Below are 24,837 nucleotides of genomic sequence, written 5' to 3' on the forward strand. Positions count from 1 at the left end.
CTCATTTCTTCGGACACCAGGCCTGGGTACCATTCAATTCAGCCTAGAAAAGACACTTTGAATGAATCTGGTTGCATAGCTTGTCCCAGCAAAGGAATCTTCCAGTGGAGCACAGCACATCTTTACTCGTGACCGACACCTAAGACACTGGCGAAAAAACTGAGGTTTTCCCAGTAGTGTGATGGGTTATATAGAGAGTGGACTTCTTGTCTTAGGGTGTGCCAGTGTCCATCACCTAAAGGTGGCCTATAACCCACATAGTAACTACTATGGCTCTGTGTCCCGTGATGTATGATTAAGAAAGTTTATTTTTTTCCCTAAATGATGATTTTAGCTTTGTAGCATTGCAGAGCAGGCAGTTTATTTATTTTCCTACTGATTTGGAGCGGTGATGGTCTCTTGCGCGTTCACCAGTGGCATTCAGCTAAGTTTTATTTGAAATTAGAAAAAAAAAAAAAAACTTATCAATGAGTATTATGACCTCTCTAACATTCTACCCTCAGTCTAATTTAAACACAACTTGTAAAATCCATAGGCTTGTTCAATTAAGCTTTGGCAGTTAAACCTGGAAGCTGATTAGTTTCTATGCACAGCTGCACCAGATTTTGCACTCTCCAGTTTTAGTAAATCTCCTCTAATATATGTCTAGTAAAAGCTCAGTAGCTGTAGATTGTCTGCATCTTCTGAATGAAAACCCCTTGTTTTCTCTCTTCAGATATAGCAGAAACTCTGCACTTCCTTTTATGCGGGGCCTCAAATGGTAGTTGCCTGGAGCAAATTGACCTGGTCCCCCGAAGCCCCCAGGAGCTGTATGAACTCACCTCCCTCATATGGTAAGTTCTGCTTGTTTCATTGCCTGCTATTGAAGCATTAAGTTTTTATAAGATTGCTTTTGTGTTGTACTGTCAACTGTGAGGCTTTGGTAGCTGAGCCCCAGGTGTGTTTGATGCTGAAGTCAAGATGCAAGATTTAATAGGCAGTTCTAGTCTTGAATTATACCATTTTTAATATTTTTTTTTTTTTTAGTGAGTTGATGCCATGCTTGCCGAAGGAAGGAATATTTGCAGTTGACACAATGTTAAAGAAAGGAAGTGCCCAAAATACAGATGGAGCGATTTGGCAGTGGCGGGATGACCGCGGTCTCTGGCACCCATACAGCCGAATTGATAGTCGCATCATTGAGGTAATAAGATTTCTGTGTTTCATAGTCAGTAATGTCGCTGTTTTACCCCCAGTCAACACCCCTAAATGTCTGTCATGTCTAGTTTTGCATGAATTTGCATGACCAATTTTATGTACACTGTGTGTATATAGATAATTATTAAAATCTGTGTGTGTGTGTCTAATATATATTAATACGTATATATGGATATAAATAAAATATCTGTGTTGAATTACTGGGTACATTTTTATATAGCCATTTAAGTAGTTTATCAACATGAAATGTTATGCTGTAATTTGTTTGAAGGTTATGGCTGCTGCTGCTGTTTTAGCTTGTTTAACCTTTTCTTTTCTTTGTTTTTAACCTTGTACTTTTCTCTGAGCTCTCGCATGGATGAATGCATGTTAGAAACATATAAGACTCTGCAATAAGTTTATGAAAACTGGTGTGTAAATAACAGCTAAAGGAGATTTGTCACAGCATTAACTGTACAAGAAGCCTGTGAAAGAAGCTGCTATTCTGACACAGGTTTGTTTGTTAGGTCTTAATGTGACATTACATCGACGCTGAATAGGCTCAGCTTCACTGTACCAGGATTGCCATTCTGCCCAGGAGACAAAATGGCATCGCTCCTCATATTCCAGAGATAAACAAAGTAATAGTTGGACTGACATATATAAACCGTATACATGTTCCCAGTAGCTTTTCCTGTTCCCACTTTGGGCAATTTCACATCTATTTTTTTTTTTTTTTTAACCACTTCCAGCTCTTTGGACACATCTGTACAAAGTCAGTAGCAAGTGGTTATACCAGAATCATGGCTGCAGCTGCCCCTCCCTCACTGGGGAGCTTGGAGGTGACAAGGTTTTCATAACTTCCGGTTTAGGTTTTTTGCTTTACTGGCTGTTACTGGCCAGGGAGGCAACCAGTCTGAGGTTGATTGGCTGCCTTAAATGGCGAAGAAGGGATCATGGGTCTAATAGACTCCAGATCTCTCAATAAAGAGTACCTGTCACTGCCCAAGCCATCATAAGGTATGTTCAGCTCTTGGGATGACAAAGTAAAGTTTTAAAAAACATTAACTTTTTTTTTTGTTTTAATGCTACATCTCCATGTCATGCCCAACGAGAATGTCAGAATGAGCCCAATAACTATAGGGCCTGAGCTCATCTTTAACTCTAACTCTAAACTGGTAACCTGTAAAGGCTTTTTTTCTTTTTTGGTATCATAGTTTGTCGCCATTTCATGGGGGGTGACATTTTAAATCTTAACATGTTTATTGTTTTATTTACTCGGCATAACAATCTTATATTTTACCAAAAATGTGGTTGGGTGTTTTTTGTGTGCACTGAAATGCATTTAAGTGTATTTTTTACTGAAAATTTGCGTTTTGTTAAGCGACTGCTCAAATATGTGATAAAATATTGTAACAACCACCGTTTTTTTTTTTTTTTCTCCAGGCCCTCTGCTTTCGGAAAATGTTTGGGGGGGTCTAAGTAATTTTTTTGCAAAGAAATGCAGATTTTTTTTTTTTTTTTTTTTTTTTTTATACATGTATATGAAAAATGTCATTGCCCTGAGCAGCAAGTGCTTAGTAAATAAATGTCTGCTGTGGCCTCCTTATAACTGTACACCGCTTTTCATAAGCCTCTAGTAGAGTGCTGTAGTTTTATGTGAGTGTTTGGAAGACATTTAACTATTCTTGTTTAGGATGTGTGAAGGCTGTTACTCTGTTATGACATTGGGTGATGTATTGTCCTCTTTGGGTGCTGATGGAGACTTCTGCACATGTTTAACCCTCTTCCTTTTTTTATTTTTTTACTGTCACTTCACAATTCATTTGAAAATGTGTCCTAGTTTTCATAGTATAGTAGTATATTCGTACAAACGGTAGTCAATCTGCTTTCCACTACCTCTGCCAAGTCCTCTATATTTGTTGTGAATAGGGCATAATTTGATCTCCTGTTAATACTCTTCCCTGTCATCTAAAACCTATAAAGATTAAATCTGAGCAGTCACAGCTGGACTTCCTTGGTAGAAAATCCAGGGTGCTTGTTAAATTCTGGAAGCAACCTGTATTCAATTTTATTTGAAAAATGTTATCAAAGTAATAAAAACCATAACCATGAAATTGAAGACCAGCTGATAAATTTGTAAATGTTAAATAGTCGAAAGAATTGCTTTTTCCCTTTTTAAATGGCGATCACAAACTAACTCCCTGTTAATAGTGTTTGTATCATCACTTCTTCCCTTTAGGCTAATGATAACGTTGGCAGATGGATGCAAGTTTTAAATGCAGATGTATGGGACAGTACACCTGCAAATGATTGAGAGAGAAGCCATTTTCATATGGTGACATTGCTGTCCGTTCAAATACTGTAGCTGCTGACTTTTAATTTAAAAAAAAAAAAGACACCTGTCCAGCGTCGCTCTCACCTGGGCTTGTGCATCACTAGCCTACAGGTTCCCGATGCAGGCATCCTAATTGTGGGCAGCTGGCTACGCTGCTTTCGGCTTCACAACCGGCTGCTAACCAGGCATACACAAGATGTGCTGCTCTTTGTGAATGGCCCTGCAGTCTTGTGGGACCTGTCCCACAGGACTGCGGGGAGGGGAAAACTTCTGGGGAGAACTAGCCTAGGCGATCCAGCGGAAGTGGGAGCCGTTACCTGTCATAACTAGGCACGAGCTTCTGATAGCCAAATATGGCAGGTTGGGGGGGGGAGGGAGTAATTAAAGCAGAACTTCCCCTTTTGGGTGGCTTTCCGCTATTAAAGCAGAAGTTTAGATTAAAAAAAAAACACTTGATTGTATGGTACAGGGCACAGGCTGACAATTCATAAACCCTGGGTTGTAGGCTGGCACCTTCAGGTAATTTGACTTTGACAAAGCTTTTGAGGATACATTACAGCTTTTGAGGACACGCTAGCTTTTGTGTGAGTATGCCCAAGAGAAAACAGGAATGAGGGAAAAAAACTCCCAAAGTGAGAGGAATTCTCTTCTTGGACTGTTTTCCCTGGAACAGATGTCGCAATTGCCAACATTTCCTGTCACCTCTTGCTCTGGGGAAAACTCTTGTAATGTTAAATTTGATCTCACTTTCAGTAATAATGGAGTGGTAAAATGGGGACAATTTCATATTCCTGATGTGTCTGTTTTGGCATGTATGTCTATGAAAAAGGGTCCTATTCCTCTTTTTTTTTTTTTTTTGTTTTGTATTGCTTCCTGCCAGTCCCCCTGTTTTCCTATTTCAAACTGACAGCCCCAAGGCAGTGGCAGAACTACCAGGGTCGCAGTGGTCACTCTTGCAACCGGGCCCTGGAGTTCCATCACTGTGTTGCCAACCTCCCATTATCTTTGTGACCGTTGAAAAAAAACAGCCAGATTCTAAAATTCGTAGGACAGGAGAATCAGCCTGTAGAGACTGGTGGCTGCAGCTTTGCCAAGTGTCTGTGACAGCCCAGCGAGCTACTCTTCCCCCCCCCCCCCTCCTGCACAGACTGGAGAGGAGTACAACCTTCATCTCCTCCCGCCCCTTGTGTCTGCCTGGCCCCCTGCATCTCCTATCCCTGGCATGCAGCTGTGAGAGGAGGAGGATGTGTGGGCAGGAAATATGAAAAACTGCAGCCGGCTAAATATTCCTGGCTATGTCAAAGATGCCTGAGCCACCATCTACCTGCCTCGGCCCTGGGGTGTGAGTGAGCAGTGCAATATGCTGTGATCACTGAACTTGATTCTAATAAATACTGTGTTTTAGATCTGACTGGGAGCATCGCCTGGATCACATCCCAATTGCCATGTCAACAGAGAAGGCTATGCAGCATTACCACTGTTAGGTGACCGGTAGCTGGGGCTCAGCTGTCTGCAACCATTAGTGCCAGCCCTCCCCTGCATGCACCCATCAGCTCTATAATGTAACTGGCACGGGGTCCAAATAGACTGCCACCGCTGCTGTAGAGACAGACACCAGACCAGCCCAGTCAGTGGTGGAACACAAGGATCCGGTTGCAAGTGCAACCCCTGGTAGTTCTGCCACTGCATCGGACCCTTATATGGCGTTTCCTGGTGTGCTGGTGACATCTCTTGCTTTCTGCCACCTTGCCACCAAGATGGTAGGAAGGGGGGGCCCACTGCCTTTTACCTGGGAGCTTAGTGTACTTCTGTTTTCTCTTCCTCCTGTTGACTGGCCCCCTGCAGTCTCCACCCCGAGCTCTCTAAGTGGCAAGCTAAATGTTTTTTTTTTACAAGGTGAGGGTTCACATACTGTGCTGAGTGCTGTGCACAGTACGGTGCTGATAAGTATTGCGTCTTACCCCACAAAAATAGAGCAAGTAAGCTGTAAATTGCGGTGTGTACTGGCCAATATGTCTGTAGTCAATGGTGCAAAAATCAATAACCTATGATTTTAACTTCTTTCGTTTTCAGGTCCAAAATACTGTGAAAGAGCATAGGGCAATAATTAAGTTCCTGTTTCTCCAAGGGAAAGGTGCAAAGCAGATCCATGATGAAATGTCACAAACTTTGGGCGACAGTGGCCCTTCATATGCAACATTGGGTCATCCATTTTAGAACTGGCCATTTCGGTGTTGAAAGTGAGAAACCCAGTAGAAGGTCTGTTTCTGTCTCTGTGCCTGCAAAATACAAAAGTTTTGGGATCCGCTTTGCTGCAAGCTTTCTAATTTCAAAGTCGTTCTGGATAATGGCACCAACTGACTCTGGTCATGGATGACTTTCACGTTTACTGGCACAGAGACAAACAGGCCTTGCACTGGGTTTCTCACTTTCAACACTGAAATTACCAGTTTTAAAATTGGCAACCCAACGTTTAACTGTTGCATTTGAAGAGTCACTGTCACCCAAAGTTTGACATTTCATCGTAGATCTGCTTCGTACCTTTTTCTTAGCGAAACACGAACTAGATTATGGTCCTATGCTCTTCAACATTGAATTTTTCTGGAGGTGCTGCCATGTTCACTTTGAACCTGAAAAAGAAACAAGTTAAAATCATAGGTAGTTGATTTTTACACCATTGAATATAGACAAATTGGCCAGTACACCCTGCAATTTACAGCTTCCTTGCTCAATTTCTTTTCTGGGTAAGGCTCAGTACTTATCAGCACCCTCTCGTATACTGTAAAGCTTGAAAGAAGACCCAAAGAGAAATTTCCTTGAGATACTTCAAATAAACCGTACTGTGCTGAAATTCCGTGGAATTGCATTCTTTTTTTTTTTTTTTTTTTTGGCACTTAAGCTGAACTATGGAGCTATGAGCACCCAAAGGGGACAAAGCGGATCCTAACATTGTGCGTGATGAAGTTTTGTGTTTTCTATTCAAGGATTATCTCTCTGTTTTATATCTGTGTTCTCAGGCAGCCCATCAGGTTGGTGAGGATGAGATAAGTTTGTCTACACTGGGGCGTGTTTATACTATTGATTTTAATTCTATGCAGCAAATCAACGAGGATACCGGAACAGCACGCGCCATTCAGAGAAAACCTAACCCCCTAGCCAATGCAAACACTAGTAAGTATCTACCAAGTCTTTCATTTTGTTTTGTTTAGTTATAAAATGGTATTTTTGGAATTCTTTGTCAATCTTATCCTCTTTTTAATGTTGTCTCAAACACACCTTTGGTCTCCAATGAAATAGAAGTAGTACAGTAATAAGACATATTAATTAACTTGCCGTGATGTCGAGTGGTCTAGTTTTTTTTATACAACTAAACCTTTACTCCCCTTTTGTATACTTCTAATTGGCTGGCTGCTTTGCCATGAGGCTGTACCTTCTAGAACTTGGCATTTGGTACAGTAGGCCATCCAAACATTCTCCTATGGAAAGTAGGTACATCAGAATGGAACGGAATGCATACCGATACTGATAGGTGTAGTAGTAAGAGTTCCTCTATTGCTTAGAAAATGGTTGGGAAAGGAATGCCTTTTTAAAAAAAAAAAAAAAGAATATTTACAGTTTTGCAGTCGAGTTTTAGAAAACCCCACAATGTTCTTATTCTCACAGTATACCTAAACAAACTAAAAAAATTAAGGATTTTAGGGGTTTCTAAACTGAAGGTGGTTTGGAGGACTGACAATTTCTGTGATTCTGTCCCCACACTGACTGACTGGACATACTGAGCTCTTCCTCATTACCGTACAACTGTGTTTACAGCTGAAAATTAGATATGCTAGCAGAGTACAGACAGAGTGATTTGTGGTAAATAAAGCTCCCTAACACACTCATAGACCATCCTTTAAATAGGATTTTTCAGTGCTGGAGTTTATATAAATATATAAAAAAAAAAGCATAAAAAATGTTAAGCTGCAAGATTGTTATATCAAGGAGAACATGTAACAAATATAAGGTAGGTTTCCCAATTTTGCGGCAAAAGTGGAAATACACTTTGTTTTAGTCTTAAACATGGATTTTGTTTCTTTGTTAGTAAACTTTAAGCCCTCATTCATCATGCACTTTTTTCTGCTTCAAAATCACCAGGAATATGCTTTGCTCAGGTGTGAATGCAGGCTAAAACAGGGACCAAGTTAACAGTGCAACTCTAAGGGCCTGTTCACACCTGCAGGGGCGCCTTATGGACCATGTAGCACGTTGTCGCTGGTGTGTGTTGTGTAGGAGGAGTGTGATGTATTGTTGTTCTTCAGTGTTTTTAACTTTAGGCTGCTTTCACGCTGCTCCGTTGCAAAAATGCGGTAAAAATGCATATGCGTTTTTGCCTTGCTTCCGGTGCATTTTGCTCCTGTGAAAAAAGGACATGTGACTTGAAAGGCGAAAGTGCCTTTTTAATGCATTTTTTTTTTACCGCGTCTAAATGCAGCATGCAGGACTTTTAAAAACACAACTGACCTGCAACTGACTGGTATGAAGAGTTCTATAGGATTTTAATGGTCATGTCATTTTCTTCAGCTTTTGGTAAGGCAAAAATGGAAGTAAAACTGATTAGTGTGAAAGGGGCCTTATTGAAATGTCACAAAATTACACTTGAATTTTTTGCAGAGCAGTGCATTGACACGTGTTTGCTCATTGTGCTGCAAAAAATTAGCAGACATGCTGCGTTTTTTAGATCCAGCACATAAGCAGAAGTTTTCTAAAATGCCCTTGCATTAAACCTGCAAGGGCATGTTAGACCGGTGTTGATCAACACTGATCAGTGCAATTCAGCACACTTGGTGTGATCGAGTCCAAAAAAAAAGATCAAGCTGCCATCAAAGTGCAGTAAAAAAATATTTGTTTTCATTATTCATTTAGCCAGAACTGATATTTTGGTTGTGGGTGAGCTACTAAGGTTCACTGGCGTGTTCTATCCTCCAAAGGTATGGTTTCCTTACCTTCAGTGTAGACACAGCAGGGGTGCATTAATGTCAACATAATGTATGTATAGATTATGTGTTTGTATTTATAGCTCTGTGTGTGTGTATATTATGAGATATCATTTTTGCTGCAGTGGGCTTTCCTGATTGAGTAGCTTTGCTTCCAGGTGGACATTCTGAGCTAAAAAGAGATGACGCCAGAGCGCAGCTGATGAAAGAAGATCCAGAGCTGGCCAAATCTTTTATTAAGACCTTGTTTGGAGTGCTTTATGAAGTGTACAGCTCCTCTGCGGGGCCTGCTGTCAGACACAAGTGCCTTAGAGCAATCCTTAGGATCATTTATTTTGCTGATGCTGAACTCCTAAAAGATGTTTTAAAGAACCACGCTGTGTCCAGGTAGGAAGCAGAATTTTCAGCAGACATTATTTTTTAGCGGTAAAGTAAATTCATGTTTATTCCTGTTTCTTTTAGCACTGATGGAGTGTTTATTTTTCAATAAACAATTGGCTCTTAAGAGCTCATTCACACAGGCATCTAAAATGTATGGCCTCTTTGTTTCCAATAGTGCTACATGCAGAAGTAAAGGAATCAAAGGGGCTGCGCACGCAGCTATGTCTACAAATGAAAATGTGTACCTCGTTTTAGCAGTGTACAAAAAGACACAGCTGTTTCTAGAACTGTACATATATGCATACAAACTTGTGTGTGCATACAACTGTAAAGTCATTCAATTTGTACATGTCTAAATGCATGTAGACTCAAGTACTTCAGGTATGTATTTTATAGGGTTGCACCAATACTAGTATCGGTATCTGTGCCGATACCGAGTATTTGCACAAGTACTCGTGCAAATGCACCAATACCTGAAACCGATACTTTCAGGCTCGGTTCTTTGAGCTGTCAGTGGGTTTCCCCAGTGTTAAAGAAGTCCGGTAATTGTAGCTGTCCTAAAAAATTTAAAAAACAGCCGGCAATGTTTAACAACATTGCTCAGCCCTGAAACACTAAAATAAAAAAACCTTGTTTCTTTTTGTATGTTTTTGTTTCTTCATCTGCAGATCAAAGGGATGAACAAATGTTCCTCTGTTTAACCCCTTAATAACCCTTAATTTACTCTAATCAGTCTTGATTAACTCCCTATTCTCCTCCATTTAATTATTATTTTCTTGCTTTTTTTCTTCACGTCTATTTTATAAACGATAAATTAAAACTTTTTTTGTTTGCTTTGTTAGTGAATATTTTTACACATATATGTTAATATATATTTACACATTTCACATTGAAAAAGCGCTAAATAAAAATAAAAATCAATTTATTTCATTTGTATATAACTTTTCAATGCTTTGTACCATTGCTGACAGCTCAAGTTAAAACAAAACAGTTGCGGTAGATATCGGCGAGTGCTAAAAATATAGGTACTTGTACTCATTGTAAAAAAAAAAAAAAAAAATGGTATCGGTGCATCTCTAGTATTTTATGCAGGATCTACTATCTCTGCCAGTAAGAAACTGCAGAAATACTCACATGCCAGTGTGAATGAAGCCTAAAAATGGTAATTCTGTGTTGCCTACCACTTTCATATCTGTCCGCTGTCCTTTAAAAATTTGGATTGCTATTTATGTTTCACAGCCTTTGCTGTATAGATTGTTTCCATGTATTGGCAATTTTTTTTAATTATTGTTTTTAGCTTTGCAATTGTGCGATTACCCACCTGGATATTCCTTTGAGAAAAGTAGGACAACTAAACCAATAGTGTGTGTGTGCTCTAATATTGATCCTTGATGTAAAATATCTGTGTTAGCTGTAGGAACCAGCCCTGTTCCTGCTGCTGGATTTCTAGCGCAAGGAAAATTACAATCCCTGGTTATTGTGGAAAACGGTTAACTTTTTTATCTTTGATTACACTCCCCCCCCCCCCCCCCTATTTAAAACTTTATTTTGAACGTTGAGATGTGCCTCTTTCAGAGCTGATCAGTATGAGAATAATGAGCCCTATTTAAATTTGTTCTGGTTGTATTTAACAGGGGTTTTTTTTTTTTTCTTCCTTTTCAGTCATATAGCGTCTATGTTGTCAAGCCAAGACCTCAAAATTGTGGTGGGAGCTCTTCAGATGGCAGAGATATTAATGCAGAAATTGCCAGACATATTCAGTGTGTATTTCAGGAGAGAAGGTATGAAAAATATCTGTTCAGTTTGTGGTTGGGCAGGGGGTGTTGTCTGTCTTTCTAATTAGTCAGGTTTGTGTAATGCCAAGCTCATGAGATATATATATATATATATATATATATATATATATATATATATATATATATATATATATATATATATATATATATATATATATATATATATATATAAATATATATATAAATTCTTTTTAACTCCAGTATAACTGTAGGTCTTTATGTCTTGCATATTTTTGTACTGAACACTGTCTCTCCCAGGTGTGATGCACCAAGTGAAGAATTTGGCTGAATCTGAGACGCTGCTAACAAGCCCTCCAAAGGTCTGCACCAATGGCTCTGGCTCTCTAGCCGGTGCTGCCATCATCAATACTGGAACTGGTAGTGCAGCTGGGAATGCAGCTGCTGACCTTGGTTCACCCAGCCTCCAGCACCGAGATGACTCGCTAGACCTCAGCCCACAAGGGTAGGAGAAGCTTGTCAATCATCTTTCCAACTAGCAAATTCAGCTAATGAAATTGTTTTATTTGTACTCCTTCGATATGTAAGAATGTACATTGGCATTTTCCCACCATCTAGGCAAGGGATTGAGAAATGACATGTTGAGAGAAACACTGTTTGTAAAACATTTTTTTTTTTTTTTCTTTTTTTTTTTTTTTTTTCTTTTATATATTAAATACTTGTTTTGTCCCATAGGCGACTTAGTGATGTCTTAAAAAGAAAAAGACTGCCTAAACGTGGGCCAAGGAGGCCTAAGTACTCCCCTCCCCGAGATGAAGATAAAGCTGACAATCAAGGTACACGTTTATTTGATTTTTTTTTTTTATTTATTACTGTACTGGTTTTAAGATGTCTTATTTGTGTTTTTTTTTTTTTTTTTTTTTCCAGATATTGTATAACATTCTTTATTTATTTTTCTCTACATTTTAGGGCCCATGCTCACTGGATATAAAAAAAAACACACTGCTTCTACAGGAGATTTTGATTTGCCTGAGAAGCCGGTCAATGTTATCCTATGTGTTCATACACATTAGGATGTTTTAGAGGCATATTTTAAAGCGGAGTTCCACCCAAAAATGGAACTTCCGCTTTAATTGAAGGTGACCCCCTGACATGCCACATTTGGCATGTAATTTTTTTGGGGGAGGAGCAGAAACCCTCTTTTTAGAGGGTTCCAGCTCCTACTTCCTCCCGGGGCACCGCGGACTCCAGAAGGAAGATCACCTCTTCTACCACCCCCTATATGAGCCTTTTTTTCTGCTAAGAGAACTGACTTTTTTTTAAGCCCAGTGTGCATGGACCTTTTTTAAAGGTGTTTTTTTTTGTTTTTTGTTTTTTTTCCTATCGATTCAGTTCTGGCTTTACACTGATTAGCCACTGATTGACCATTAGGCAGCGTTTACTTTGTTTTGGACTGCAGAAGTAATATAATCATGTAATGAAGTGCAGTAATATAATTTCTTCCTTCAGCTCATTTTCATGCAAATTGTCTAATTTGGCTCCCAGTTTTGCTCACCTCTGATTTGAGTACAGCTGTACAAGAGATTGCAAAGGGTTGAAGTCAAATTTGGGTACTTGCATAAATAAGAGAAAATACCATACTGCATTTTATATCTACCCGAAGTTCAGATTTAAAATGGAGTTCTGCCTAAAAAAAAAAAAAAATTTAAGTCAGCAGCTACAAATACTGCAGCTGCTGACTTTTACACCCAAAGCTGAGCCGTGCCTCAGCTCCGGTTGGAGGCACCGGCATTGTTAGTAAGGGAATCGGGAAGTTAAGCCTTATGGCTGCACAGCCTGGTTCCCTACTGCGCATGCGCGATAGTCGTGCTGTGCGTTCTGAGTGGTCCCTGCTGTCTTCTGGGACTTCCCAGAAGAAGGGGGGGGAGAAACAGAGGAGGTGCCAGACATGGTGTAGATCACTACGGTGATCTTTCACCAGAAGTGGGACCAAATACCTGTATTAGTATCTGCCCCCACCCCCCCGGAAGGTGACAAATGTGACACCGGAAGTGGGGAGGAATCCGAACAGCGGAAATTCCATTTTTGGGTGGAACACCACTTTAAGATAGCAGTTTGAAAAGTTCAGCTTGAGCTAAATAAATTCATTATTTTTCAAGGTGGGGGATAATATTTTATCTTAATCGTACATATTGCAAGCTACCTTCAGGTGATTAGACACTGGCAAAAACTGTCTTTAGATGATGGGCCTCTTCTCAGCAGAAGTATGTTTTTTTTTTTTTTTTTTTTTTTAAACCATTCAGTTTTCTGCTGACACTTATCAAGATCTGAGTGCCCTTTGCCCTAGCAGTTTCCGCATTGGCAACCCTCAGTGTGTACATTGTAGTCTGCAACCAGACCACACTTTGTGAGGTTGTCCTGTAATGTTGCTTCGAGCACTGGATCCTGTGATAGGGGGCTCACTTTGGCATGAAGTGCAATGTGTGTGTAATTAACGGCAGGATGCTATACAGTTCTGGGCTGTGGTATATCTCTATGGTTCCCAGACCCTGAAGACCCATTTGGGGGTATGCCTGCTGTGATGCGTGAAGCCTGAACCTCTAGTAGGCCCAGTCTTATGGATAAGGTAAGATAGGCTTTCCCTTTCAGCCTTTTGACTGACCTATTCTCACCAACCTTTTCAGCTGAAAACGCACAAAGCATGTTGCTGCTCTCCTTCTGCCATCTATAGAGACACAGCTACAGGGTCAGTGCCTTGGTTATAGCGGTTCCTGTATCTGGACATGCCAAGCCCCATCCTGTCTGAACTGCACTCTGTGAATACTCCCACTGGAGATCCCCTAAATTGGCAGTGGCAGATCAGACGCAAGGTAGTTGGGACAAAAGGGCCGCTTAACATGCTTTCTGCAGATGGCCTATAGGAGTTTCAAAACATTGCTCAGTGGTGATAGCTGCTCCTTTGTCCTGGTTTTTATTTATTATTACCATTTGTATGTATAATTATAGGACAGGATTCAGGAGTTTGGTGAGATTGTATGATATGACATGTTTATTTTTTATGTAAAAGGCTAACCATGTTATCTTGCATTAATTTAAATTGATATTATAGTTACGAATTCAAGGTATAATAACATAATTCTTTGTGATATTGGGCAATCTCAGTGCGTAGGATCGATTAGCTCAAACCATTACATAGTCTTGTGCCGAACCTCTCTCTGTATGACTTGATGTCCATACTACTGTGCTGTTTCTCAGTTTTAGGGGAGTAGTTTTCAAGTAGAGGGTTGACCAGGAATGAGTTAAGTTATGTGCACTGCAGGAAAAAGTCCCTTTGAGAAAGTCTGTGCTGACAAAACTCATGACATGCGGGGTCTAGTGTTGGTGTACCTTTCTGTCTATTGGATCCTTCCACTGAATGGGAGTCTAGCTTACATATCGGGCAGTTTGCAAGCTTTCTGCCCAGCGTTGGTTACATGTTTAATGCCGATTGTTTACCTAGGTTTGTAAGTATATTTCCACTTCAGTAATAAACATATTTTAAATGGTATTACATTATCGAGATCTCTTTGTCCTATTATGCTTATTGCTGTTGATGCTTTGAGGCTTTTTGACTGAGCTGGGGACAAAGCCCATCAGAGGACTGTTTGAGTGGCTTTCCAGTTGTCGGTGGGGGACTTTTAAGCCTTGAGTGGAGCACTGGTGTGAAGATTGAGGTTTGAAAAAAAAAAAAAAAAAAAATTTTTTTTTGGACTATCACCTTGTATTTTTTACACTACACTGGATGATAAATGTGTCTTTCCTGCAGGATTTGATTGACATTTTGATTTATAGAGTGTATTGTATGTCACTACTTCACATACATTATTTCACACAGCGTGGCTTCTGATTTAGTTATCTGTTTTATTTGAGGGTGAAAGTTATTGCAGCAGCAGTGTAATATTTGATCATCTGGGATATTGTGACAGAGTTCTTTTTTGTAGCGTGGAGTTGGGTTTATATTTCTCTTGGCAGTTCTGTTTGCTGGATTGTTGACCACCCCTCAATTTGTTTGGGGACATCCAAATCTATGAATAAAAGTCCTGTACTGTACAATTATGACCTTAAATTCTATCCTTCTCAAAAAATAATCCATGCCCATCCACTGCTTAATGGCCCCTGTAATTCATTTTCCATGAAATTGATTCTTACTGTGTTTTTCTGCCTCCTTGTAATATCCTCCACAAGCGGCCAAACCTCTCCCTTTCCCTCCTTTTTGTGGACATTAGTTGCGATCGCTACAAAGTCCATAGTCCCTAGTTATTAGCAGCAAGCAAGAGACACTGGCTGTGTTCCTACATGCAGCTAGACCATGGTGAAGGAATGTAGCCATCCTCTAAGACGGTGGTTCTCAACCTGGGGGTCGGGACCCCCTCGGGGAACGAATGACGATTTGCCAGGGGTCACCAAATCCTGGGCTGTTCCTGAATCCCGCACCGCTCTCCCAGCCTTTTCGCGGCCGCCCAGCTGGGCTGTTCCTGGAGCCCGCAGCTGCCCCCTCAGCCTCTCCACAGCCGCCCATTCAGTTCACGGCATAGAGACTAGAGGTCAGCTGACTGGTGAGGAATGTGAAGTGGGGGGGGGGGGGGGGGGGGTGACTGGAGGAGACCCTATCTCCTGATTCGGCATAGGTGTCACTGCTGCGAGACACCACAGTCGGAGACACAGTGAAGCTGGAGGCACAGTGAGTAACACTACCTGTGATTATAGTTGCCATTAAAAGTCTACAGTTCTCAGTACACTACAGTTCTCAGATCAGCAGATGACCTTGATCAAGAGCACCTAAGTTGGCTGATCAGAACTCCCCCCAGCACTGCCACTGATCCCAACTCCCCGCCAGCACTGAAAAATAAACATTGTATCTTTCTGGTCATTTTCAGATCAAAGGGATGAACTTCGGTCTGTAAATGAGGCCAGTTTAACCACTAAAAAGAGAAGTATGGGTTTGTGCTTTTTTTAGAATCATTCTTACCTAGGCTGATGCAACATGTCTCTACGCTGAGAACCGAGCGATCGAACACTGCCGATCGCTCAGTTCTGACAGTTCCCTAGCAGAGAGCTACAGCCTGTCAGTCACCGCTGTCTGCTCTGCCCCCTCCTTGCTCATTGGAGCGCTGAGCTGCGGAGCTGGCTCAGTCTCTCAGCGGGCTCTCTGAGAGGCTGAGCAGGATGTTGGTCCAGGCACCTGGCGGATCCAGACTCTCTTGTCACGATGATGTGGTGCCTGGACTGACTTCTGTGATGTCTGCAGAAAGTAGATTTCAGCCCGCTCTCTGCTGAAAATGGGTCACAGGAGTACTAAACGAACTGCATTCCTGTGTTCCATAGAAGTACACTCAAGTGAGCTTTGGCTATACTTCTCCTTTAAAGACTAAGCCTTTCTCTGACACTTGTTGCTTACAAGTTAAAAGCCATATTTTTTGCTAGAAAAATTACTTGTAACCCCCAAACTCTCTCTCTCTCTCTCTCTCTCTCTCTCTCTCTCTCTCTCTCTCTCTCTCTCTCTCTCTCTGTCTCATGGAGAGACCCTAGAGCCGTGTATATATGTGTATGTGTGTGTATATATATATATATATATATGTATGTATGTATATATATATATATATATATATATATATATAATATGTATGTATGTGTGCCGGGGAGGGGGCCGGACGACCGCCGACAGAATACATACAGTGAGAATTTCCTGTTTACTCAGCGGCCTCTAATAGGAAGTCCAGTCTCCTGGGCTGCCATTGGACGACCGTTCTGTCTATCATAGGAGGCGGGACTTGGTATTAAAAAAGCCGCTGAGAAAACAGGAGCTTCTCCTGTATGTAATCTGTTGGCGCTCGTCCCACCCCCCTCCCTGTCCCCTCCGAGGCTGCAGATGGGCATTGATCAGGCTGCATTCATATCGATGGTGAGGCTGCTTTCATGTCAATGGTGAGACTGCAGATGGGCTCTGACCCTAATTTTGCTTCACAGTTCTTAAAATGTAAGTTTTTTCCTGAAACTTCCCTCTTAAAGTGAAGGTGCGTGTTATGCGCCTATAAATATGGTATATCCAAATAACACGCCCGAGCTCATCTCCACCACACACAGCCACAAAGGCAAGAGAATTCTTGTTGGGCAGTGTATTTAGTGCTTGGACAAACACACTTAAGCCTTTGTACACACAGTTTGATTGTTGGCAGGGGATTGTCTGACAGACTGTTGTCCTAAAATCTTACTGTTAGTATGCTCCTTTTGACAATTGTCCAATTTTCTGCTAACAAATTTTGGCTGACAGGCTAGTAAATTTTCAGGAGACAACAGTTTGACTTCAGATTTTCGTATGGTCAGTACACAAATCTGTCACATGGGAGTGCACCGCTCCAAAGTAATCACCTCTCCTAAGAACAGCTGTCTCCGCAATCAGACAGGGTGCTGGCTCTGTTTGCAACAGAGATAATGGAAGAAATAGAATGCTGTATAGCATTCATATAGTTCACCTTTTAAAAAATGGATATCAAAGCATCACAGGGCAATACAGACTAACTGCACAGCTGCTGATGCATTTCACACCAGATATGATGCTTAGTCATAGCTAATCCGTCACAATAGTTGAAAGTACAAACATGCATGCTCGGAATCAATGCTCACCAAACACAAAATTAGCAGAAGGGGCCAAAAGGGTGCCGCTCAAGAGCTGAAATTCCTCGTCGTACGTCACTACGTTCGTGTTTGATGCACGACAATTGTGTACCCTTGGTATGTAAGACAAGATCCTGGCACACGCCCTTTTGACAAAAATCAGACGTTCAGTTGGCCAACAATCGTACCATGTGTACGAGGCTTTAGACTGAATTTTAATGGTTCAAAGAATGTCAGGCAAAATGGTCGGCCCTCACGCATGTTCACTTCATCAAATCTGGCCCTCTTTGAAAAAAGTTTGGACACTCCTGCCCTAGAGAATAAAATGGCAGTCCTTGAAATATTTTACGACAAACTGTAATTGCGTAGCGGTCTTTCAAACGCAATTTTTTGGGGGAAAAATACACTTCAACTAATTAAATAAAAAAAATTAAACAGTAAAGATGTTACGCCGAGAATCGCGATCTTCTAAGCAAAAAATTGTGTTTTCTCTTTTTATCCAGAATCATGCAGTTTTACCTATATGTAAACTACCAAATAATTATGTGCTCTGTGCTAGAGAGTAAATCTGAGCACTATGTTCCAGATACAGGATGCATATTTTCTTAACATGTGTAGCACATTTTTGGCTTAATTGGTTTTCTATCCATTTTTTTTTTCGTTTTTCTTTTAACTTGCTTTCATCTTTGTTCCATAATATTTTTAGCAAAAAGCCCAACAGCCACACAGTCTCCAAAATCCTCATTTTTGGCCAGCTTAAACCCTAAAACCTGGGGTAGGTTGAGCACACAGTCAAATAGCAACAATATTGAGCCAGCGAGAACAGCAGGTGTAAGCGGGTTGGCAAGAACGGCTTCCAAAGACACCATCTCAAATAACAGGTACAGCAGACCTATAATACATCCTAAGATGTTGTACAGTGGCATCCGTTTTTCAAAATCTAGATTTGTCATGTTCGTTCATTCGGAAACCTAATATGTTTTTGACCCTTGTATTTCTCTTTCCACCCAGAGAGAGAATACGTGGCTGGATAAAGGAGCAGGCACATAAGTTTGTGGAAAGATATTTTAGTTCTGAAAATATGGATGGCAGCAACCCTGCACTTAATGTACTACAGAGACTTTGCAACGCCACAGAACAGCTCAATCTTCAGGTACTTAAAAGCCACTAACAAGAATATGACATCTTTTAATCATTGCAAGTTGTGGTTGCCTAAGAGTCAAGTGTTTGATATTGCTGATTCCAGCCTGTAAAGGAATGAATATTTGTCTTGTTTACCAAGTAGTCACTCCTAATATGTTCAGCTTTAACTTATATCCTGCCAGTGCACCGATCACATGACTGAATGGGAAATATATATGTACTGACCAGGCTAAATAAACATCCCAATGGTGACAGTCTGTGGGCCACTGCACCTTTATGCAACTAGTGTGTGGAAACCTATGGGAAACCAATGAAATTGGGGATGTAGATACCAAAGACTTGGCGCAGGCTGTAGTTTGTAAATAGTTTATTCCATGCATTTGGGTGAGACCAATTTAAAAAAAAAAAAAAAAGTTTCTTCCAATTGCCTTTTTTTGTTAGATTTAAGACAGACTCCAGTTCAGTTATTAGTGTTAAAAGTGTAATAACTGAATTGAAAAAGTGTAACTTAAAATCAAATGTGAGCCATACATTTTCAGGGGTCCTGTAAAGAATACCAAGCTTGTAGTGGATTTTTAGATGGGTCACTCATTGAGGGTAACAAATGTTATATTAAAATTATTGCAAATATAGATTTTTACCAGTGGCAATGGCTTGCACTCTCAATTTTTTACTGCCACAACATTGTATAATTTTTATCTTTTTAATGTTCAGTATTTTTTTTTTTTTTTTGTGCTTGTTCATGGTTTCTGTTAACAGTCCCCCCTACACTAACGTTTTATTTTTACACGTAATTGCAGGTGGACGGTGGTGTTGAGTGCCTTGTAGAAATCCGTAGCATAGTCTCTGAGTCTGATGTTTCCTCATTTGAAATCCAGCACAGTGGGTTTGTGAAACAGCTACTCTTGTATCTGACATCCAAAAGTGAAAAGGATATTGTAAGCAGAGATATCCGGCTCAAGAGGTTCCTGCACGTTTTTTTTGGTTCCCCGGTAAGTAACCAAATCACCATTTGACTTCACTGCGGTATATACGTGCAGGACCAGCTATGTGGTGAAGCCCAGCACTTTGCCACGGGACTGTATAATTAACTTTTATTGAATACAGGGTAAAAAAAAAACATGGTGCAACTCCACTAACTCGTTTCAGCCAGAAGAGGCCTTTGCTTTGTTTTTTACCAGTTCGCCTGCAAAAAAAAACAGTTGACCCTAACTAACAATTCACGTTAAAAACAGAGGGTTTTGCTGCACATTATGGAAGCAGCACTACCTCGCCAAGGCTCTTCTGTAGGGCAGAAATACCTGGAGGAGCTGAACTTGGCAGGATCTCAGAGGCTGCAACAGCGTATGAGATTGTTCAGTGAAATGGTTTCTTGGTACGTTTTAGATAGAACTAAAGAAATAATGTTTAATCACTTCATCTTTTCCAGCTTCCTGGAGAAGAACCAATTGGAAGAGTAGATCCAACAGAAAGTGGCCATTTGCTGGCACTGGTGCACAAGATGAACAACTGCCTCAGTCAGATGGAGCAATTCCCAGTCAAAGTGCATGATTTTCCCAGTGGAAATGGGACAGGGAGCAGGTACGTGTATCTGTAAAATATAAACCTCACCCTACTTATGAAATTAAAGTTCCCCTAGGGAGCTGGTGTAATATTCTCCAGCTCCCTGTTTCAAGTCTATTTCCAGGTGTTTTGCCTGTACTGTGGGACTTAAAGTGGTTGTTACCCTAAAAAAACAAATGGATCCTGTTTTTTTTTTTAAAGCTTGAATAACACCACAGTACTTGCGCTGTGTAATTTGGCACCTTGTATAATCTAAAATACCTGGCTGATCCTGCCTGGTGCTACCCTTCCTTCTGTAAACTGACCACGGTTTATCATGGCTGCTGAGCCCTGACACCATGGTCAATATACGTGCCTCCATCATCCACTGTCCTCCCCTCCCTCCTTGAGCTTTTAGCTTTTGTCAGTGCCAGCCCCATCCTTCCTAAAATTACTTAGCTATTTTAATACAATCCCCTATGTTCCATAACATTATGTGTTATAAAAAAAAAAATGCCACTTTATAACTTATTTCAGAGCGCTGCTCAGGTGACCATCCACCGCTCTCCTCCACTCCTCCTGGCTGACGTCAGTGGGGGATTCTCAGCCCCTCCTGCTGTATCTGTCAGATCGGGGAGGAGAGCAGCGGGCAGTCATGTGAGTGCTGAGCAGCTATCTGAAATAAGGTATAAAACGTAATTTCTATTTTTTTTTTTTTTTTTTTTTTTATATAAAATGCATACGCTGGGCACATAGTGTTATAGAACATAGGGGATTGTATGAAGAGAACAAAGTGACTTTACAACCACTTTAAGATTTTCATTAGTGGATTACCTTGAGTAGCACAGATATGTTTCATAACTTTTCATAAAAGCTGGTTGGGGAGCCAAAAGGACAATGCACATGGCAAACAATCAAAATTCATTATATACTCATCTGACTTGTTATACATGAATTTTATGTCACTAACAGTTTGTGCAGTGTGTTACAAAGTATAGTTAGGCTTCATGTACACGAGACATTTTACAACCTCTCCTGAACAATTTAAGGTGACCAATAGTAACCCACGTTTAAACCGTCCGTTTTGCCGCGTTTCCATGCGGCGTTTTGCATTTAGAAGCGTTTATTTATTTTTTTTTAAATGGGCAAAAATGAAAAACGAAACAAAAGGTGGCTAAACGTGAGTTACCGCGTTTAAAGGCATTTGACGTTTCAAATGCCTCTGAACATCCGTCCTGAACACATTTTTTTGCATTCCAAAAAATGCTTTTAAACTCGACTGACTATAAACGACCCTGTGTTATACGTACAGATAAGATAACATAGAGGAGAGTTCAGGGACAGCTGAAAAAAATGCCCAACTGCTCCTAGACATCCGTTTGCCAGCAGCAGTGTACATGAGGCCTTATAATACAATTCAATTAAAGATTATTAGGAGGGCCCTGCTTGTGAGAGGTTACAATCTAATAGAGATAGGCAAGCTATACAAAAGGTAATACATGTGAGCAATGAGCTGATGGAGGCAGTAGTGGTATTGGTTTTAGTATTACATTGTTGCTTTGTAAAATAAACGTGTTACTATTCATAATCCCTTTCCTACTCCTTGTTCTGGAAATGTTATCGATAGGCAACTCCTATCCTATTAGTGGTTCCAAATGAAAGCCTTACTAAACCCACAACAGTAAAAATCTGTCTCTTTATCCTGCAATCACGCTTATTATATTCACAGTGGAACCTAAGGGGTTAATCCTTCGCATTGTGTAAAAAGGCTTTTTGATTCTGTCTTCCCTGATCCTCCCCTTTCACTGTCCCTAGCCCATCTGCTGATAGAACAGAGCCCTAGGCGGCACTCTGCACATACTCAGTTTGGTGTGTATTGCTAGAGAGTTTGATGTTTTTTTGTGAGGATGCATGTGATCAGCACTGTCCAGACCGAGGGTTAGGAGTCATGTAGCCTCATAGGGCAGTCAGAGGAGAATAAAAACCTCCTCCTACAAGCTTTAACCAGTGCTGGGCCAGACACTAATAGTCACAAGACTGCTATATACTGCTGATGAGAAAAGGTATTCAGCAGTTTATATTTACTAAAATTATTGCATTTCCATGTTCTGTGGGAGACCAGATATAGTGAATGCAGGCTCCTGGGTTTAGTAACCCTTTAATAGAAGTACTGCAGTAGGGAACAGGCACAAAAATATATTTGGCATTTTTCCAAATCACTGTTCTGTTTTATATTCGGCGCAATCAAATGTGTTTTTTTTTTTTTTTGTTTTTTTTTGTTTTTGTTTTTGTTTTGTTTTTTACGCATGATTACGGAGGCATCACTTTAATATTACAATTGTACTTTTATGGTAACAAGGGGTGTTACTAATTTCTAATCAGGACTTGAAAGCATGCAAACGTAATCAAAACATTATTAGTGCCGTGTGCACGAGTGTAGTGTACAATTCATAGGCAAAGCATATAAAATAGTTATATACAGAAGATGCAATTTAGTTTACATCATATTGGTGAACAGAGAAAACAGGGACTGTTGAGGTAAGGTAATATTTAGCAGTGCTAACATTTTAAAATTTTTTCAGGGGGTCACAGGCTCTGAAGTTTTTCAATACACATCAGCTGAAGTGTCAGCTTCAGAGACATCCTGACTGTACCAATGTAAAGCAATGGAAAGGTGGGCCTGTAAAAATTGACCCTCTGGCTCTTGTGCAAGCAATTGAAAGATATCTTGTGGTCAGAGGTAAGTCTTCAATTTACATGTGTTTTATTTTTTAAATAAATCTATAAACATTGCTTTAAAAATGAGAAATGTTACATTATTTATAATAAGTGTGTTCTGAGTGAACAGAAAAAAAAAGTATTGGGCTTCATGCACACAGCCATACAGTGTGCAGGAACCCATGTAATGACAATCCTGGGACCCACAGCCGCCGCTTACAGCAGCCTCCTCTAATGTGTCTCAAAATGCAGCAACAGCCAGTTCTGGAAAATGTCATTTAGCAGGTTGTGTGCTGGGAGTTGTGTAAATTACCTGCTTGTGTACTGATTTATGCTCCAAATGCAGATAGCGTGTTTTTAGAACATACGTTGGTGTGCATTCTAGCGCACAGCTGCCTCATCTATTCCATCTCAGTGGGACAATGTATGCAGCAGCAGCGGGTCCCAGGAATGTCATTACACAGGCTCTGCACACTGTACAGCCGTGTGCATGATACTCAAGTGATTGTTTTGCATTATGTACTTTTCAAGACTTTTTGTATGTTTAATAGTCTCTAAGCTTATCAAAAATGTGCCAAAAATCTTCACTGTGATTACATCTCCATCAGATGTGGTAACTAGTAACGTAACTTAAATGGATCTTGCCATGTTATGACAAGTGGTTTTACATCTATGCACACTGCTTTTATTCAGTACTGCATTAACCAGAAACCAAACTGAGCTCAGCTGATGTATTTTATCCACTTCAGCCCCGGACCATTTGGCTGACCAAAGACCAGAGCGCTTTTTGCGATTCGGCACTGCGTCGCTTTAACTGACAATTGCGCGGTCGTGCAACGTGGCTCCCAAACAAAATTGCCGTCCTTTTTTCCCCACAAATAGAGCTTTCTTTTGGTGGTATTTGATCACCTCTGTTTTTTGTTTTTTTGGGGGTTTTTTTGCGCTATAAACAAAAAGCCATTTTTTTACTTTTTGCCAATATCCCCAAAAAATATATTAAAAAAACATTTTTTTTCCTCAGTTTAGGCCGATACGTATTCTTGTACATATTTTTGGTAAAAAAAAATCAAAATAAGCGTTTGATTGGTTTGCGCAAAAGTTATAGAATCTACAAAATGGGGGATAGTTTTATGGCATATTTAATTTATTTTTTTTTTTTTCTATTAATGGCGATGATCAACTATTTTTATCGTGACTGCGACATTATGGCGGACAGATCGGACACTTTTGGTGCTATTTTGGGACCATTCACATTTATACAGCGATTAAAAATGCATTAATTACTGTGTAAATGTGACTGGCAGTGAAGGGGTTAACCAAGAGGGGGCGCTGCAGGGGTTAAGTGTGTCCTAGGGATGTTTTCTAACTGTGGTGGGATGGGCTATGTGTGACACGACACTGATCCCCACTCCCAATTGCAGGGAGCTGTGATCAGTGTCACTAGGCAGAACGGGAAATGCTTGTTTACATCAGCATTTCCCGTTCTTCCTCTCTGTGAGTCGATCATGGGTATCCCCGTGGACATCGGGTCCGTGGGACCCGCGATCACGCTCGCGGCAGGGTCACGCGGCGGAGCGCACGCAACCACACGACGGCAAACTTAAAGGGACATTTGCCTGTCCGTGCCATTCTGCTGACGTATATGTACATGCGGCGGTTGGCAAGTGGTTTTTCACACACACACACACACACACACACACACACACACACACACACCCCCCTTTAAAAGTGACCCTGTTGCCTTGCCTTTTCTTCCACCTGCGCTAAGTCCCTTTCGATCTTGAGTATGCCTTCTGTTTTTACAGCTTTGCATTGCCTGTCAAACTTTGGTCTGGTGACAGGGTTGTTTTAAGCTTGGCTGATAACAATACATTCTGCACAGAGCTGGCATAGTTGTGATACTATTGCTAGTTTATGCATGCAGTAGGCTGCAAAATTGTAAACTGTGTAGAAGTGCTGTTATTTAAATTGAATATTTAAAAATGTGGGTAGACACACTGAACCCTACCCTCTTTTTGGGAACTGTTTACATATATTCGTATAGATGTTTCATCCCCCCCCCCATCATTTCAGGTTTATTTTAAAAGGGCATAGTTGTGGAAAGGTTCATATTTGATTTGTTTTCATGACTGTATACAATGTAAAGCTATAAATG

The 24,837-nt window shown here is 40.6% G+C and overlaps 1 protein-coding gene across 1 annotated transcript in view; it reads left to right on the top strand.

Annotated features, from left to right (window-relative positions):
* TRIP12 (thyroid hormone receptor interactor 12) overlaps positions 1 to 24,837 on the top strand; it is a gene marked incomplete in the record, with an annotated part of 166,707 nt that overhangs the window by 106,769 nt on the left and 35,101 nt on the right. The window contains 12 exon segments of the mRNA XM_073625659.1: positions 716 to 833; positions 1,027 to 1,183; positions 6,532 to 6,685; positions 8,649 to 8,877; positions 10,534 to 10,652; positions 10,926 to 11,130; positions 11,361 to 11,461; positions 17,986 to 18,160; positions 18,291 to 18,432; positions 19,223 to 19,414; positions 19,852 to 20,003; positions 22,547 to 22,704. Of these exon segments, the coding sequence (XP_073481760.1) occupies positions 716 to 833; positions 1,027 to 1,183; positions 6,532 to 6,685; positions 8,649 to 8,877; positions 10,534 to 10,652; positions 10,926 to 11,130; positions 11,361 to 11,461; positions 17,986 to 18,160; positions 18,291 to 18,432; positions 19,223 to 19,414; positions 19,852 to 20,003; positions 22,547 to 22,704 (1,902 nt within the window).

This window comes from Aquarana catesbeiana, linkage group LG04 (genome assembly GCF_042186555.1).
Source record: "Aquarana catesbeiana isolate 2022-GZ linkage group LG04, ASM4218655v1, whole genome shotgun sequence".
Lineage (NCBI taxonomy): Eukaryota > Metazoa > Chordata > Amphibia > Anura > Ranidae > Aquarana > Aquarana catesbeiana.